Consider the following 18,089-nt stretch of genomic DNA (forward strand, 5'->3'; position numbering starts at 1 on the left):
TTTGTTTCTCCCACAGTCCGTAGAAGGACGGGGTAGGGCCTGGGCTCGTACCTGGACAATGAACTGATAGATCATCACCAGGCTGACCAGCATGCTGATGTTGGCCAGCAGGGAGAAGATGGACAGGATGCGGAGGTTCCGGATGAAGGCCAGCAGCACCAGGAAGGGCAGGAAGGTCAGCATGTAGAGTCGCGAGTCCATGGTGGGCATCAGAATCACCGTTTCATTGTTGTGGCAGTTGTTGGTGGTCCCGTTAGCCGCTTCGATCACCTAGAACAAGAAGAAAGGAAAACGAGAAGCCCTCCCCCATGACTAACCCAACACGTGTCTCATTAGAAAAGGTTCCTGACTGAAGATCCAGGGTGTGAACTTGCCCTTATAGACTCCAGTGGCTAGGGAACCTTCCTGAAAGATCTTCATGGGTCATTGTTACCAAGCCAACTGTCTGAGCTGGGTTTGGTCCATCTTACTAAAAACAGAAGGCTATGAGACAGATGAAGGGGACCCACAGGGACACTCGGCAGGCTAACATTGTTAAGGCCTATTAAAACCACCACAATGAGGGCGGGAGAGATGACTTAGTGGTTAAGGCATTTATCTGCAAGTGCTAAAGACCAGAGTTTGATTCCCCAGGACCCTTGTAAAGCCAGATGCATAAAGCGGCGCATACAGTGGCTGGAGACCCTGGTGTGCTCATTCTCTCTGTCTCTCTCTTCTATCTCTCTCTCTGCTTGCAAATAAATAAAAATATTTTTTTAAAAACACCACAAGGATGGAGAGATGGCTTAGCAGTTCAGGTGCTTGCCTGCAAAGCTAAAGGACCTCAGTTCCATTCTCCAGTACCCACATAAGCCAGATGCACAAGGAGGTACACACATCTGGAGTTTGCAGTGGATGGAAGCCCTGGCACACCTATTCTCTCTCTCTGCCTCTTTCCCACTCTCAAAACATAAATAAAAATAAAATATTTTTGGGCTGGAGAGGTGGCTTAGTGGTTAAGTGCTTGCCTGTGAAGCCTAAGGACCCTGGTTCGAGGCTCGATTCCTCAGGACCCACGTTAGCCAGATGCACAAGGGGGCGCACGCATCTGGAGTTCGTTTGCAGTGGCTGGAAGCCCTGGCGTGCCCATTCCCTTCCTATGTGTCTCTTTCTCTCCCTCTCTCTGTCACTCTCAAATAAAGAAGTAAAAATGACAAAAAATATTTTTAAAAAAATAATAAAATATTTTTTTAAAAAAACACCACAATGACAGGTTCCCCAGAATCTCATCATAAGCGCCCCTTCCGATGTTCCTCTTGGAAAAATAAGCAGAGGTGCTGGGGGATGGGCAAGCTGCCCACTGAGCTGGCAGCTGTTGGCACCATGTCTTCCCACCCTGACTGCCATGCAGCCAGACGATGGGACAAACAAGTTCCCCAGGCTTTCCTTGTGACAACCCTGACCGTATTGAACACTCCGCGAGTGCCTGGAAGAGACTACACACCCACCCCCGTGGCTTGGTCCTGCCCCTGACCACAGAGCCTCAGCCAGGACTGTTTCAGGCAACTTCAGGGAGCTTTTTGCTCTCAGAAGCCTCTACATGATCCTGCGGCCACTTCCAACGCCAGAGGGAGCAATTCCCCGGTGGCCCAGCAGGGAGCGCTGTTGTGACAAGGCTGTGATTGGTGCAAACACAAACCTTCCTTCACGTGTGAGGTTTGCTGCCGCTGGTACAAACACTCCTCTGGCTATTGGACTCTCTTAGTGAGTCGGCTGAGAGATGCTCTACAACACTGCCTCCCCTGGCACTGCAACATTAAGCTCAACAAAGGGTAGGGTCTCACTCTAGCCCAGGCTGACCTGGAATTCACTATGTAATCTCAGGCTGGCCTCGAATTCATGGTGGTCCTCCTAATTCTGCCTCCCAAGTGCTGGGATTAAAGGTGTGCACCCCCTGCCTGGCTAAAAGGCTTATTCTGAGCAGATGTTTTCTTTTACTAGGGTGGGCTGCGCTGGGGACACAAAGACAGGAGTCACAGGGCCAGCAGAGCAGCAGAAGCAGAAAGGCGGCCATGCTTGACCATGGGGGTGGAGGAAACAGGGGCAGAGATGAGCCGCTGCAGGCCAAGACACAAAAGCATCAAAGTGGCCGGGTGCTCACAGCTGGAAAAAAAGACAGCTGAAAAGTTCAAGAGCACAACCAGGCCAGGAATAAGAGGACGGTCTCCATGGGGGAGATGGTGAAATGTGGCTAAAGACGACAGCCTGTGAGGCCTTGGCCCAGGGAGAGTGTCAGAGAGCTGCCAGGCCTTCCACGCAGGCACGTCCACCCAGCAGCCTGTGGGCCACAGGAGACCACATTGCCATCGAGAATAACTGAGAGTGGGGCCCGACACACAAAACCGTAAACTTTCTCAAAACATTTAAGAGGTTTGTGAGTGTGATTTTTTTTTTAATTTTTTTGTTTATTTATTTGAGAGCGACAGACACAGAGAGAAAGACAGATAGAGGGAGAGAGAGAGAGAATGGGCACGCCAGGGCTTCCAGCCTCTGCAAACGAACTCCAGACGCGTGCGCCCCCTCGTGCATCTGGCTAACGTGGGACCTGGGGAACCGAGCCTCGAACCGGGGTCCATAGGCTTCACAGGCGAGCGCTTAACCGCTAAGCCATCTCTCCAGCCCTTTTTTTTTTTTTTTTTTTTTTGTAACTCAATTGTCGGTTCTGGGACATAAACTTTGCAGATGACAATGTCATTTCACAATATCAAAAGGTTGGCCATGCCTACCAGGGCCAGTGTCTCAGACATCTAGGCACTTCAACACAAGCTGCTGTCAAGGATGCCTGACACCTGTGCCTGCCCTCTATCTACAACACCAGTCCCCCTAACAACTGGGGGAATCCTGTATTCCCAGGCCTACCCAAGAAGGGTGCCACTGGGAAAGCTAAGGGCCCCAGGATCCAAGGCCTGCTCTGGGGCTGTGACACCAGAGCATCTCCCGCTGCCACTCCCGCCTGCCTGCGGCAGCCCACTGCCAGCAGATGCCACAAAAACAAAGCCCTCCCAAGCCCCGCCCTCGAAGAGTTTTTCCTGCCTCCACACGGGCCCCCGCTGATGGGTAACAGACTGGCAAGACAACCCGGAGTTTCTTTTCACCCCCATGTTTGGATGAGAATCAAACAAGACGGTGCATAAGGGGTTAAAACCCATACACTTGGGCTGGAGAGATGGCTTAGCGGTTAAGCGCTTGCCTGTGAAGCCTAAGGAGCCCGGTTCAAGGCTCGGTTCCCCAGGGCCCACGTTAGCCAGATGTACAAGGGGGTGCACGGGTCTGGAGTTCGATTGCAGTGGCTGGAGGCCCTGGTGCGTCCATTCTCTCTCTCTCTGTCTCTTTCTCTCTTTGTCTCTCTCAAGTAAATAAATAAACAACAACAAAAAATGTAAAACACCCAAACATTAGGCTTGGAAGGAGCCCCAAGCAGAAATTCCATTCGATTCTCACCCCCCTTTTTTACCAGGACCCTACCTGTTTGAAGTTGTCAGCCAGAAACACAAAGTACACACAGCAGAAGCCCAGCTGGGTGACGATGAGGAAGAAGTCCACAGTGCGCCTGCGGAGGGGACAGAGGACCGCACAGACCATCAGGCACACAGTCTCCCACAGACATCAGTGCCACGTGCCCTTGCCAGCAGGTGATGAGAACAGGCGCCCAGGGAAGAGGACCAGGTGCACCAGTGGAGTCTGAGGAGGGGGAGGGGCTGGTCTATGCGGTTCCCAAGGCCCTTGCTGGCTTGAGTGTTCCTGCGTGAGCTCAGGGGATCCCCCAGCAGACCAGGTGCCATGCCTGCCCCTGGGCCTCCTCCCCAACCACCTCCCAGCTGACACCTTCTTTCCCACAGCCTCAGGGAGCCCTTGCCATAGGAAACTCAGGAGCACATTATAGACCCTTCTCAAATGGAAAATGGTACTGTAGTGAGAAAGAATGGATTGAATCTATGTACTGTCACAGGAGAATAGCTGAGGCATTTAAGGGGAAAAGAGAGTTGGCAAATGACAAACATAAAAGGTCCACTTGTGGAGAAAAAAAAAAAACATATGAATGTTTTGCATATATACAGAAAATTCTAGGAGGATAGCCATGCAATGATGACCAGTATTTGCTTTTACTTCACCCAGTATGTCCTCCAGTCATGTTCAGAAAATTGTTCTGGAGGCTGGGCGTGGTGGCGCACGCCTTTAATCCCAGCACTCGGGAGGCAGAGGTAGGAGGATCGCCATGAGTTCAAGGCCACTCTGAGATTACAGAGTGAATTCCAGGTCCGCCTGGGCTAGAGTGAGACTCTACCTTGAAAAGCCAAAAACAAAAAAAAAATAATTCTTGGGCTGGAGAGATGGCTTAGCCATTAAGGCACTTGCCTGTGAAGCCTGAGGACCCACGCTGCACTCTCCAGCTTTCCCGTACGCCAGACGCACAAGGTGACACAAGCACGCAAGGTCACACATGCGCACAAGGGGGCGCACGCGTCTGCAGTTCGACTGCAGTGGCTGGAGGCCCTGGCACACCAATTCTCTCTCACGCGCATGCTCTTGATCATCAAAAGAAAACAAAGTTCTTCCTATGAGCACACACTTAGGACAAGAAGGGAGGCAGGAAGAATCAACCAGTCAAACCATGGTGGTCACTCCCCAATCTGGCCTCTCCCAGTCAGTAAGGTGTGCCCATGCTCTCTCTCTCTCTCAAATAAATAAAGTATTTTTCACGGGCCCTGCCTCCAACCCCATCACCTGCGTCCTCAACCACCGCCGTCAGACATGAGACCTGACAGGCCCGCCCCCAACAGGGTTCTCTCCCGGTCCGTTTCCACCATCCCTGAGCTTCTGTCTTGCTTTCTGGCTTCTCTCCCCACAGGATTTTCACCCTATGCAGGTCATGCACCCCTGCAGGGTGGGGACCCACGTAATTTGCCCCAGGGAATATATCTCCCTTCCTCATCTAGAGCTGTTCTGGGCCACGTGTAAGAGACTACCAAGATGCAGTGGTTGAACAAATGAGTGAACAGAATGTGTTGTCATGAAACCCAAAGCAGAAATGGCCTTTAGAAACCTTTCATGCCAGGCCCTACCTATACGGATGAGAAACTGAAGCCTGAAAAGGGAAAGGTCACCCAGCCCAAGGTCTAAAGGCTTACCACCAGCAGAGCTGACCCCACCGATGTCCTCTACCCCGGCACTGTCCCCCGAAACATGACAGGCCATTGCCGAGGCCCTTGGTTTCCCACGAAGAATAGATGGTAAGACCCTAGTGCTGAAGACTCCACATACTTGGGCTGCAAGGCCACTGAGAATTCCTGCTGGAGCTGAGCTGAAAACCTCCTCCATGTAGACCAGCTGACAGAAAGCTGGAAGAAGCCATTCTACGTGCAATTCAGTTCACTGTCCCCACATGTCACTTGCCTATCTTTGGTCCCTGTAGTGATTTGATTCAGGTGTCCCCCATAAACTTAGGTGTTCTGCATGTTAGGTTTCCAGCTGATGGATATTTGGGAATTAATGCCTCCTGGAAGGAGTGTATTGTTGGGGGTGGGCTTATGGATGTTACAGCCAGTTTCCCCTTGCCAGTGTTTGGCACAGTTTCCTGTTGCTATTGTCCACCTTATGTTGGTCAGAGAGTGATGTCCACCCTCTGCTCATGCCATCGTTTTCCCCTGCCATCGTGGAGCTTCTCCTCAAGCCTGTAAGCCAAAATAAATCTGTTTTTCCCAGAAGCTGCTCTTGGTTAGGTGATTTCTACCAGCAATGTGAACCGGACTGCAACAGTCCCCCACATGGGGAGCCATGACCAGACCGAGCGGAACAAGGTAGCCGGTTACCTTCCCCAGTGGGCGTGGTTCCGGAGCCAGGCGCTGGGGCTGGATTCCAGTCCATGCATCACTGTGTCCCCGTAGTCCAGGTAGGGTTTGTTCAATCTGGGAGAGAGGGTAAATACAGACAGCCCAGAACACGTGGGTAAGACAGCGGTGGCGACAGAGAACACGGAACCACTGAGTCCCAGGGCCAGTTGCCCACTTGGCACCCCAGAGGACCTCTGAGTCCTGCATCTAATGCTCCTAAGGCTCAGAGATGTGCAGCGGACGGCATGCCCACCTTCATTACAATTCACAACCATCTGGTAGAATCATTTTTACAGGGCAACTACTAGCAGAAGCCTAGAACTTTAGAATGCAGTCTCTGTCCAGTGGACGTAAGTCACTTTAAGAGGTGACAATGCCCCAAAGTAACATGAAGCCAGCAGGGAGAAGTAACTCTGCTGTGACTGCACCGCCTCCAGCGACTGCGAAGAGCAAGCTGCACGGGCCACTTTCCCAACAGACCCACAAAAGATGCCCCCCCCCCCCCCCCGTAACAACTGAGACCCCCTCCAGACGGCCCGGGGCTCTCACCTGCAGCAGAGGTGGTGAGCACACTTCACCAGTATGCCCATGCAGTGCACAGCCACGATGCCTATGACCAGCAGGCTGAGGGGCCCCATCTGGGTACAGGGGTTGCAGGCAAGAGAGGAGAGACAAGCAGGCAGGATTAGGAGTATACACAACAAAGAAAGACTTGATTTGCAAATGATGTTAGTGAAGGGAACTTCTTTTTTTTTTTAAGAGAAAAGCTAGAGAGAGAGAGAGAGAGAGAGAGAGTGTGTGTGTGAATTGGCGCACCATGGCCTCAGCCACTGAAATTGAACTCTGGGCACTTGTGCCACCTAATGGGCATGTGCAACCTTGTGCTTGCCTCACCTTTGTGTCTGGCTTACATGGGATCTGGAGAGAGAGTGAACATGGGTCCTCAGGCTTTGCAGGCAAGCACCTTAACCGCTAAGCCATCTCTCCAGCCCATAAGGGGAACTTCTAAGGACAGAGTTTCTGGCTGATATGAGATACGTGATCATGGATATTAGCTCATGTGTGTGTGTGCATGTGTGTGTTTTTATCAAGACCTTAGACCTACCTTCCAGATAGTGAATTCTCTGGAGAACAGTTCAAGATAAGTTTGTCCCTGCACTGTTGTAATCAGCAGGACAGGAGTTCCTGTGACCAAGATAAGCTGGACTAAGGGACACAGGAGAGGAAGTTATCCTCAGAGCTGGGCTTATCAAGAAGGACAGCACCTGGCTGAGAACCATCGGCAACTCTGAAACTGGTAGTGTCTTAGAGCCCAGGCAGTGCCTGGCACACACACGACCTGAATACATAGCTTGATGAATGAATGTCTGAGCCTTGCTTTTTTGTTTTCCAGCTAAATTAAACGCACGCACACCTAATATTCCGACACTTGCCACTACCATACCCCTCCGCTGGTGCAGACTTACCAAGATGCCTGCGTTTTTCACTGCCAGAGGCAGTCCCAGCAGTCCTGTGCCGATGTTGCCTTTCAGCAAGTGGATCAGGGTTTGGAACCATCTGAGGCGGGAAGAAGGCAGACAGGGAATGTTAACCACAATGGGAGCTAAGGCCTCTCACACACTGAGGACACCGCACAAAGGGCTGACACTTGGTGCCCGCACGCATTACCTCATTTGAAAATAACCCTGTGAGATTTCATGAAGAAGCAACCTGCTCAAGGTCACACACATAATAAGGGGCGGGGCCAGAGTCCAGGCTGGCTAGTCTGACCCCAGAAAGCACTCTTACCAGGGTACCCAAGGCCTCTGACCTTGGCACTTCCCAAGCTCCTCTTCTCTCAGACAAGAAGCCAAGGGGATAATGAGACCCCTCCCAGGCACCCTATCCTTTACTCCTCTATTCAGGCCTGGTTGCAACCTTTAAATAGACCACTAGACAACACCCAGAGTACAACAGAGGACGACAAGACATAACTACAATGGGCAGACCCTGGTGTAGGAAAATGGGGGAACGACAAAATAAAAGTCCAAACCGTCAAACAGAAAGAGTGAACAGAATCAATGTCTATGAGAGACCAGAAGTTCCCATAGAAGCCGGAGCTGGAGTGATGGCTTAGTGGTTAAGGTGCCTAAGGACCCAGGTTCGATTCTCTAGGACCCACGTAAGCCAGATGCATAAGGTGACACATGCATCTGGAGTTTGTCTGCAGTGGCTGGAGGCTATGGCACACCCATTCTCTCTCTCTCTCTCGCTAATAAATAATAAATATTTTTAAAAATACAGAATCCAGGGCTAGGGAGATGACTCAGTCAATCAAGTGCTGCCTTGGAAGCATAAGGAACTGAGTTTGAGCCCCAGCACCCACGTGAGAGCTAGGCATGGTGGTGCCTGCTCGTAATCCCAGCACTGGGAGGTAGAGACAGGAGGACTTCAGAAGCTCGCTGGCCAGCCACTCTGACTTCATCGATGAGCTCCAGGCCAAGAGCTCCGGGTGGCTGGTAACATCCAAGGTTGTCCTCTAGCCTCTATGTGCATGTGCACATATCTGCATGCACGCCTGTACACACGTGTGCCTGCACCTTAAAAACACACAGAGACACACACGAGACATCAACTGCCACAGGCTGCAAGACTGGAGAAGGTCTCTTCAGAAGGTCGCCTGACCTACCCATCCGCCTCAAGATGACCCTGCCTTTGTACCGACTGCCCCTCTGTGCCACAGCTGCAAACCTTCTCCGATGTCCTCATTCATCCTTTCACTCAACAAACACCATCTACCTCGCACAAACACCACAGCAGAGGTGGAAATGGGCACAAGGCGGCCGCGGATCGTGGCCTGTGACACCTGGGGGAATACTTTCCTAACTGCCTGCAAACCGATGCTTTTCTTCAAGTCTGCGTGCAAGCAGAAACAAAGAACCAACAGCACTTGCCACCCACACGGGACATTAGTGAGAGCTACCCAGGCTCTCTCCCTTCGTCTTCAGAAAGCAAGTGACCCTCCCCACGGCTCTCGGGGTTCCAGGGAACAATCAGGAGCAGCTTTTGACTTTGCACGAGAAGAGAACATGCTCCCTGCTCTGCTCAGGAGCCCAGAGGCCAAGTGTATTATCAGTAGCCAGTAGCCAGGAGATAATGTACCTATTAAATTTCTATCTTAGCAAATGTTTAATCCACTTATGTGCAAAGGTAAACACCACAGTAAGCCCTTCTGCCTCCCAGAAGTTCCTCCAAATGTCCCCTGAGCCAGCTTCATGGGGACCAGGGCATTCTGGCCTCGCTCTGTCATCCCTTCCATGGAACCAAGCGCCTCCCCTTTCTTGGCTATAGTCTCACCTGTACTCTGAAGATACCGAACCAGGACACGATGATTTCCAAGGTCCCTTTGGTCCAGAGCCTCCAAGGTTCCAGACCACTAGTCAAAATTCTTCTTTAATAGACAGCCCCAAGCTGGAATGAGTGTCACGGAGTCCCCTCCAGAGGCCATGACATTGCACCCACAAGGTGGATGACCTTCCAGAGGGGGAAGGGAGAAGCCTTAACATTTGCACTCGCTCTTTTCTGTTTTGGGGTCGTCTTCATGACCCGAGGAACCACGGCCCCCAATACCTTTGCCTACATAGACTGCATTTCATGATATATAGTAGATTAAAGTGAAAACCAGAAAATCAAATGCATGTAATTAAAATAACAGGTTTGTTACATATGAACAGTTTTTGATGAAATTAACTCTATTTTCCAGTAAAAGAAAAATGTGAGAAGAATCACCCTGTGCTTCATGTCTTCCAAACCTCTGAAATGTCTCACAGAACAGAAGCCAACTGTGTGTGTCCATTTCTACACTCACTCCACATAAAACGTGATCTGCTCAGACATGTACTTGGAAAAGGAAGAAGTATTTTATTAACATTTATAAATATTTTATTTATTTATTTACTTGAGAGAGAGAGAAAGAGGCAAAGAGAGAATGGGCACGCCAGGGTCTCCAGCCACTGTGAAGGAACTCCGGACGTATGCACCACCTGGCTTAGGTGGGTTCTGGAGAGCAGAACCAGGATCCTTTGGCTTTGCAGGCAAACGCCTTAACCGCTAAGCCATCCCTCCAGCCCAAAGAAGGAGTATTTCAATAGTCTCTTCTGCTATGACATTTGTCTTTGATAACACTCCACGATGAAATGAGAGTTCCTCAGGGGCTCGCAGCAATGTGGAGTGGGAACATCTCAGACTCAGGTATCTTCTCACCTCCCAGTGGGTCATTTGCTCGTGCAGTTTCCTAACACACTTTGCCTACTTGGAGAACGCTGGCTTCCTGCATTATGAAGATGTTACCAAAATATCGCACACAGGAGTGTAGGCACTGTCCTCACAGGAGACGCTTTCCGGTAGAAAGCAGTTGCTGAGCTGAGCTCCCACTGGTCAATATGAGGGTGGTTTGGGTTTGTTTGTTTTTTTCTTAATTTTACTTCAAAACTCAAACTTTTTAAATGGGCAACAAATATTGTTGACTATTTTTCCTGAGCTGATGTGTACATTTCTTTTTTTCTTTTTTCAGAGAAAATACTAACTCCTCAGGTGTGGAAAAACCTAGTTAGCTGAGTGTTGAGTGTTCTTTCAACTTAAAAAAAAAATATAGGGCTGGAGAGATGGCTTAGCAGTTAAGATGACTGCCTATGAACGCTAAGTACCCGGGTTAGACTCCCCAGAACCCACATAAGCCAGAAACACATGGTGATGCATGGGCACAAGGTCACACATGTGCACAAGATGGCGCACGCATCTGGAGTTCATCTGGAGTTCGACTGCAGTGAGCTCCCACTGGTCAATATGAGAGTGGTTTGGCCCTGGAGTGTCAATTTGCACGTGCTTTCTCGTTCACTCTCGCTCATAAAAAAGTAATTAATTAAAAAAAAAATATATATATATATATATATTGCTAGTTCAGGGCTAGAGAGATGGCTTAGCAGTTAAGGCTCTTGCCTGAAAAGCCTAAGGACCCAGGTTCAATTCTCTAGGTCCCATGTAAGCCAGATGCACATGATGGTGCATGTACCTGGAGTTCGTTTGCAGTGGCTAGAGGCCCTGGCACACCCACTCTCCACCACCCCCCCACCCCCGTCTCTAGTAAATAAATAAAGAATAAACTTAAAGTGGCTAGTTCAGTTGGCAACTCCAAGCTCTCACTCACACTTTGCTCCTTTTCTCATTTTGTCATACAACCTAGTGAAAGACCTGCTGAAGTGTAATAAAAAGAAATTTGACTATTTCATCGTGGACATTGTTTTTTAATTAATTTTAAATATTTTTAATGTTTATTTTTATTAATTTATTTGAGAGTGACAAAGAGGCAGAGAGACAGAATGGGCACGCCAGGGGCTCCAGCCACTGCAAACAAACTCCAGACGTGTGCGCCCCCTTGTGTATCTGGCTAATGTGGGTCCTGGGGAATTGAACCGGGGTCCTTAGGCTTCAAAGGCAAGCTCTTAACTGCTAAGCCATCCCTTCAGCCTTCATCATGGACATTCTTTTGCAATTTTGTTTTGTTTTGTTTTGAGACAGGGTTTCAAATTACCCAGGTTAACTTTGAACTTGCTATGTAGCTAAGGATGACCTTGAATTTCTGCAACTCTTGTCTCTCCCTCCAAATGCTGGAATGATGGGCATGCACCATCACGCCTGGCTTAGGAAGTGCTAGGGGTCACATCATACCCAGGGCTTCCTGGATGCTAAACACACATTCTTCCCACTGGGCTACAGTTCCAGCTCTCATCAAGGATGTTCCTTTTCTTTCTTTCTTTTTTTTTTTTTTTTTTTTTTTTAGTATTTGTGTCTATTTGTGTGTGTGTGTGTATGTGTGTTTGCATCTGGCTTTATGTGGGTACTAGGGAACTGAACCCGAGTCAGCAAGCTTTGCAAGCAAGTGCCTTTTAACTGCTGAGCCACCACCCCAGCCCAAGGATATTCTCAAGGGAAGCCTTTCCTTTTGTTCCCTCATAACTAGCACAATGTGGAGCCACACCTCTCTTCATCACCCAGTGCCAGGTGCCAGTGGTTTTACCCACCACCACTTCCCATCCCCAGTGCACGCATCAGCGTGGTGAGGAACAAATGGTACCTTAGCACAACTATGCAGAGACGCTCTCGGGACCCCAAAGTCTGGAGAGCACCCTTGGCACATGGATACCCCAGGTCAACTAAGACCAGTGAGAGCCGGTGACCTACCAGTCTGGGAAGCAAGCCTGAGGCACCCTCAGCAGGTCACCCAGGAGGAAGGCGTGCCAAGGGGTGTAGTCTGAGGCTGCCGTCCCAGCTGTCAACAGGTAGACAGCGTCAAATGTCGAGGCCTGAGGTTCACATCTGCGACCGGACCTTCAGTTTCTGAAAGCACCGGGTGTGGGCAGTGGCTGAGAAGCTCAGCTATGTAATTTGTGCCTTAGCAAACTAGGCAACAAGGTAAGGCAAAGCACCCAGCTCAAAGCCTGTCCCTAACACCTCCTTATCAAAGTTCCACTTGGGTTCACAGGGGTTTCCAAGTCAGCTTTAACCACTCGTGGCGTGGCATGTCTCCTACATAAACGTCTTGGTACATCCTGCACCCCAGGCTGCAGTAAGCAATATTCCAAGTCCCAAAGGAAAAGCTTCCCTGTGCCAAGTGTGAGGGGACCGAGAAACCACCACCACCTGCACGCGGGCTGTCCCGGTCGCCAGGCACGCCAGTACCGGGGCTGGACGAGACCTGGGAAAGTGTCACGATACAAACTCAAGGAAGGAGTCTTGATTACCAAGAAAGCAGTGGAAATAAGTTTGGATTCTACCCGAGAAAGCCCAGTGTGAAATGAGCAGCATTCAGATCAGTAACAGAGGCCCCTGCATGAGCCAGAAGCTATGGAGTGGCGGGTGGAGTGGAACTTCATGCGGTGCATAGACAGGCTGGCGCTCGAGGGCAAAAACGGGAAGGGAGCCGACCCGAGAGAAGCTCAGAGGGCTTACACAACAGCATGGGAAGTGGTCACGAGTAGGGCTCCTTCTGCCTGGGGGACACCAATGGGGTGGACAAGGTTAGAAGGCAGAGGGGAGGGACGGTTCTCCTTGCGGCCAGCTGTGCTATGGGCAGTCTCTTCCAAGAGCTGAAACCACAGGCGAGTCGGGGTCTACGAAAAGCCAGCCACGTGAGAAACAAGCCACAGAGACACATGCCAGCTCGGGCAGTCAAGGGGCTGGGCCACGTGGGCAGACCGTATCTTCTAGATCTACCCCAGTTCAGGGAGAAAATAACTAACTAGCCCGGGGGAGTGTGCAAACAGGGGCGTTTCCCCCTGCAAGGGCCTCTGAGACAACTTCCATGGGCTCCTGGGGCTGGCACAACTCTAGGACACAAAGGAACCCTCAGTAAGTCACATTCAACCCACAGAGGAAGGAAGGGTGACCGCTGAGCCTGAGGCCAGATGACAGGGCTGCCAAGGATGAGGTGCTGGGGTCCCCAGAGACACTACAAGTGTGCTGAGGCGGGTGGTGGGAGGCCACTCACCTCTTTCCCGTCGTGGGAAGTGGGGGTTAAGTGCAAAATTAAGCTCTCCCCCCCACTCCTTCAGTCTGGTGAACTGGCTTCTTGGCGATGACGCAGAAGTCCCAAGGGGACTCTATCTGCCAGGGAGGCTCCAATGGAACCACGAGGCATATGAGGTTCCGGGGCAGATGGATGGCACAGGGTTCTACAGCAAGATAACACTATCCCGTTTTTTTTTGTTGTTGTTTGTTTGTTTTGTGTTTTTCAAGGTAGGGTCTCACTCTGGCCCAGGCTGACCTGACATTAACTGTGTGTTCTCAGGGTGGCCTCAAACTCACGGCCATCCTCCTGCCTCTGCCTCCCCAGTGCTGGATGACACTATCTCTTTGGATGGCAGCTACTCAGTGCAAGCTCTTGCCGGCCACCGACTTTCTGGGACCAACCCGGTGAAAGAATGGGAAATGCCTCACGAAGTGGCAGCGCCTTGGCACTGCCACCTGCGCTGCCTGGGGCAGTTTCTTCTGTCAAGGGAGGACACCGTTCACCTCCAAGGCAGGCCATGGGACGTGGCTCACAGCCAGGAGAGCGGGAGATCGCGGCTACTCACGTCGTGCTGCTGCTCTCCCCGAAGCGCTGGTAGGAGCCGGGGGAGAAGCTGCTCCGGCCTTCGGACGGGCTCTCCTCGGGGCTCGCGCCGGTGGAGCTGTAGTCGTGGTAGTCTCCGTTGCGAAGTCTCTGCGTGGACATGGTGGCTGCGGGGACAGAGGCAACGCTCAGGCCTCCCGTGCCTGGGGCCTTCAGCTCCAAGTGTGGAGCGGGCTCGGAGGCAGACGCCATCAGTGTCACAGCTGCTCCCTGTGACAGCCACACCGCAGAATGGGTCTGACCAGACTGCCTGGTACCAAGGAGAATGCAAGAGGTACAAAGTGCACAGGGCAGGCCGGACTCACTGGGCCCCTGCCTCCCCACCTTCCCAGAAGGTGGCACGCTCATAAACATCTAAATTCATCACAGTGCGCCTGAGCGACAGTGAGGCAACACCAAGGAGGTGGGGACGGGACGAGAAAACACCTCCAGGAATCGCTCCCTCCACTGAGATTACCTCCAGCCTCCTGGGACCTAATCTCTTGGACCTCAAACAATGGCCAAATCGTTCAACTTTCCCCAGAGCAAAGTCTCACAGTTCCAGGTACTTGGATGTTTCTCAATGCTCCCTCTTTTTCCTCTACCTTCCTAGAGAGTGTGGTTGCAGTCACAAAGTCCCCTCTGGGTCACCCAGCTCTGCTCAAAACCCATGGGGCCCTGGGTCATCAATAATACTCTCCTTGCTGCCAGGAACTCAGCCCTTCTCATAGCCTTTGGAGGACTGACGTGGGCACCCCCAGGCTCTGTTCTTGCCACCAAGCACAGTGCCAAGACACTGCAGCTAAAAGCAGCGGGCAGGAAGAGCAGAAACATGAGGGAAATGAGTCCCTGGCCTTCATCCAAGCCCCCCCAACCCCTTCACAGCGCTGTGCTGGGACTCACAGAGCGACACCCCAAAGTGCCGGTGCTCTAGCAGGCAAAAGAACAGGGGTCCCAGAGTCTGTCCCAGTAGCACTTCTAGGACTTTCTAAAGTGGCTTGTTTTCCCTGGGTCCCTTGGCCTTTCTCTGTGAAGGCTCCTGTGTCACATAAAACTTGGATTAAATAAATGTTATCCCTCCTTGTTAACCCGTCTTGTTAAGGGAGTGCTGGCTATGACCTCTTCAATGCAGAGGCAAGGTGTCACACCTTCCCCATTTCTCCGCCTCCTGTTCACATTTGAAGGTGCTGAGAGAACAATCGCGTCCTGTTGTGTGTGGGTGACAGAGTAAGCCTGGGCCAGATTCTCTCCACAGACAACTCCAGCAGAGAGACAGCAGACATTCTCTGGTAGACAGCAAAAATAGCCCCTGGAAGTCATGAACACCCCAAGAGTCTTCAGATTACTGCAGCCTCTCGTCTTATCAAGGAACGGTCCCCCCAAAATGGAGGGACCTGCCCCGCTAGGCAGTAGCAAAACAGGAAGCACACAGGTCTCCTGGAGCCCTGAGTCTGGAAAAGTCTCCTGGCTACAGTGTCAGGTTCTGCGAGAAGCACTAAACAGAAAAAGAATCCTCCAAGAATCTGCGATCAAGAAGGGGAATGGAGTAAAATTAAAAGTGACAGACAGAGGGCTAGAGAGATGGCTTAGTGGTTAAGGTGTTTGCCTTTGAAGCCTAAGAACCCAGGTTCAATCCCTTAGTACCCACATAAGCCAAATGCACAAGGTGGTGCGTGCATCTGGAGTTCATTTGCAGTAGCTGGAGGTCCTGGCAATCCCATTCTCTCTCTCTTTTCTGTCTCTAATAATAAAATAAAACATTTAAAAATGATAACAAAATCCTTTGACCTTGCCCATTAGGCTGTCCTTCAGCACGTGCCTGTATTCAGGTCCTCGAGCCTGAGGTGCCAGCTCAGAAACCTGCTGAGGAGACGGCTCTCCAACCACCATTACCACATCCATCCACCCCAAGGCCCCCAGCGCTGCCCAAGGACAGCTCTGAGCCAAGGGCTCCAACGAGGTCCAGTCTTGGAAAAACAGCTGCTGCATACCCACAAGTGATACGGGAGAAGTCACGTCTCCTCCTACCAACTGAAGGTAGGAGAGAGTCCTCGAGGTCTCACGAGGAAAATGCCTGGCAGAGAGTCAGAAAAGAACCTGGCTCAATCCACTACCTGCTGCTGTAACTAACTGTCTGAGGAAGAAGCACGAGGAAGGGCTTGGCATCTGCTAGGCTTCTGAAGAGGGTGCCATGCTTCTTTGACATGGCACAAAACTAGAAATCCAGTGGCTGAGGAGGAGGGGGTCACACGGAGAGGCAAGGAGAGATGCTGGGCTCCTCCACAAACAACCTGCTGTAACAGAAACTAACCCTCTCACTCAGAAACCACATTAATCCCTTCTTCAGGGTGGAGCCATCATGACCTAATTACTAATTACCTCTTAAAGACCCTAGCATTTCTCAACACCATCCCCTTGGGGATCAAGCCCCAGCATGACTTTTAGTGGTAACAAAGGCCTTCAAACCACAAGGGCCTACAAGCCCAGGGAGGAGCCAGCCTGGATAGCCCACCAGCATCTTCCAGCTGAAAACCTGAGGGATTGGTTTCTACCTGTGCTGGAGGAATTCACAGATATCGTCCCGCTCTGGGACAAACACACTCACAAGATAATCTGGGGGAGAGGGGTATCTATGATACCTTCTAACACAGAAAGTGGAAAGTCTCTCATCATGCAAGCAAAAGCTAGCAGTTAATGTGTGTGTCCAAAGCCTGCCTCTATCACCAATTTCCTTGACAACACTGAACAATTTTCTTTCCTGGTATCTTAGTTTCCAAATGTGCAAAGGTGGGGGAGGGGCAGGAAGAGTGGAATAAATAACCTCCACCTCTCTGTACAGCTGACATTCCAGAATCAGTGAATGTCATTATTTATGCAAACAGTTATTTCTAGTCTCTTTTTCAACATACCAAGAGCTTCTTAGGAACAGAACCTTTCAAGTGCTATTAGAAAATTTTCAATGCCAGGGATGGGATACCTTCCAGTGACTTGCTGGCCAGGGAGGTCCCTGATGCCCCCAAAACATTACAGGCCATTGCCGAGGCCCTTAGTTTCACATCAGGAAAAGATGGTAAACCCTATTGCTGAAGACACCACATACTTGGGCTGCAAGGCCACTGAGAAATCCTACTGGAACTGAGCTGATAACCTCCTCCATGTAGACCAGCTGACAGAAAGCTGGAAAAAGCCATTCTACATGCAGTTCAATGGGAGAAAGCGATATCACCAGTGAAGATACTCAACAGTGGACACTGCAAGCCTTATATTTGGCCAGCCAGGGCAAATGAGCCAACGGGTGCAATAGTGGCACATCTGTCATGGTGGAAACCAACTGCCCTCTAATTGGACTGGAGGCCTGCTCCAAGGAAGGGAATAAAACCCTAATACTGAAAACTTAAAACAGGGTAGTCATGAGCCCTAGGGGTGTAACGTCTGCTGCTGTCTGGCTAAACGGATAAACTATGCTTATCAAACCGCCCAGTAAGCACTTATCTTAATGTTCATACACTTATATTAATGTTACTCTCACTTTTGGTTAGAAAAGCTTCTCTTTTAAGATGGCAGTGACCTTGGGATGACTCACTCAGGTGGGAATTATCATCAGATATTGTTTATAATCATGGGAGTTGTTAATAAAAAATATTTGAATTTTTTTTAATTTTAAAAAATTCAAGATAATAGCAAACACAATTTAATTAAGAAATAACACAGAATTTAAAAAAATATCAAAACCCCTCTCAGCTGCTTCATGTGACAGATTCTTCTTCAGACACTGGAGAGAGGTCCTGTATGTTGTATCTAAGAACTGAAGTTACCCTGAGGAGAACATTGCTAAGAAAACTCATCAAAAAGCAGATCAAGCCTAAAGATCTAAAGTCTAATAAATGACTGCAGATGTGGGAGATGTGGCTTAGCAACCGCATGCATATTGAAAAAAGAAGAAAGTGCTCCTTGCAGGTTTTGGTTAATAATAAGCTCAAAGGCAGTCAATAATACAGTAACAGACGCCAGAGAAGTGAAGAGAGCTCTAGGCTGCTGTGTGAGCAAGGGAGAGAACTGCCCATGCGTCGTGTCCTGTTCCATGCAGCACT

General features: G+C 50.4%; 1 protein-coding gene across 2 annotated transcripts in view; it reads right to left on the bottom strand.

The window, feature by feature from the left end:
* Slc36a1 (solute carrier family 36 member 1) overlaps positions 1 to 18,089 on the bottom strand; it is a 54,936-nt gene that overhangs the window by 26,627 nt on the left and 10,220 nt on the right. The window contains exons 2-7 of one of the 2 annotated variants that reach the window (XM_004666596.2): positions 13,982 to 14,126; positions 7,337 to 7,427; positions 6,420 to 6,508; positions 5,850 to 5,945; positions 3,505 to 3,589; positions 52 to 270 (exon numbers count right to left, since the gene is read on the bottom strand). In XM_004666596.2, coding sequence (XP_004666653.1) covers positions 52 to 270; positions 3,505 to 3,589; positions 5,850 to 5,945; positions 6,420 to 6,508; positions 7,337 to 7,427; positions 13,982 to 14,121 — 720 coding nt within the window. In that variant the 5' untranslated portion in view covers positions 14,122 to 14,126. The remainder of the gene's footprint in view (positions 1 to 51; positions 271 to 3,504; positions 3,590 to 5,849; positions 5,946 to 6,419; positions 6,509 to 7,336; positions 7,428 to 13,981; positions 14,127 to 18,089) is intronic. The other variant, XM_045152337.1, reaches the window with a different exon arrangement.

Source organism: Jaculus jaculus, chromosome 6 (assembly GCF_020740685.1).
Source record: "Jaculus jaculus isolate mJacJac1 chromosome 6, mJacJac1.mat.Y.cur, whole genome shotgun sequence".
Classification (NCBI taxonomy): domain Eukaryota; kingdom Metazoa; phylum Chordata; class Mammalia; order Rodentia; family Dipodidae; genus Jaculus; species Jaculus jaculus.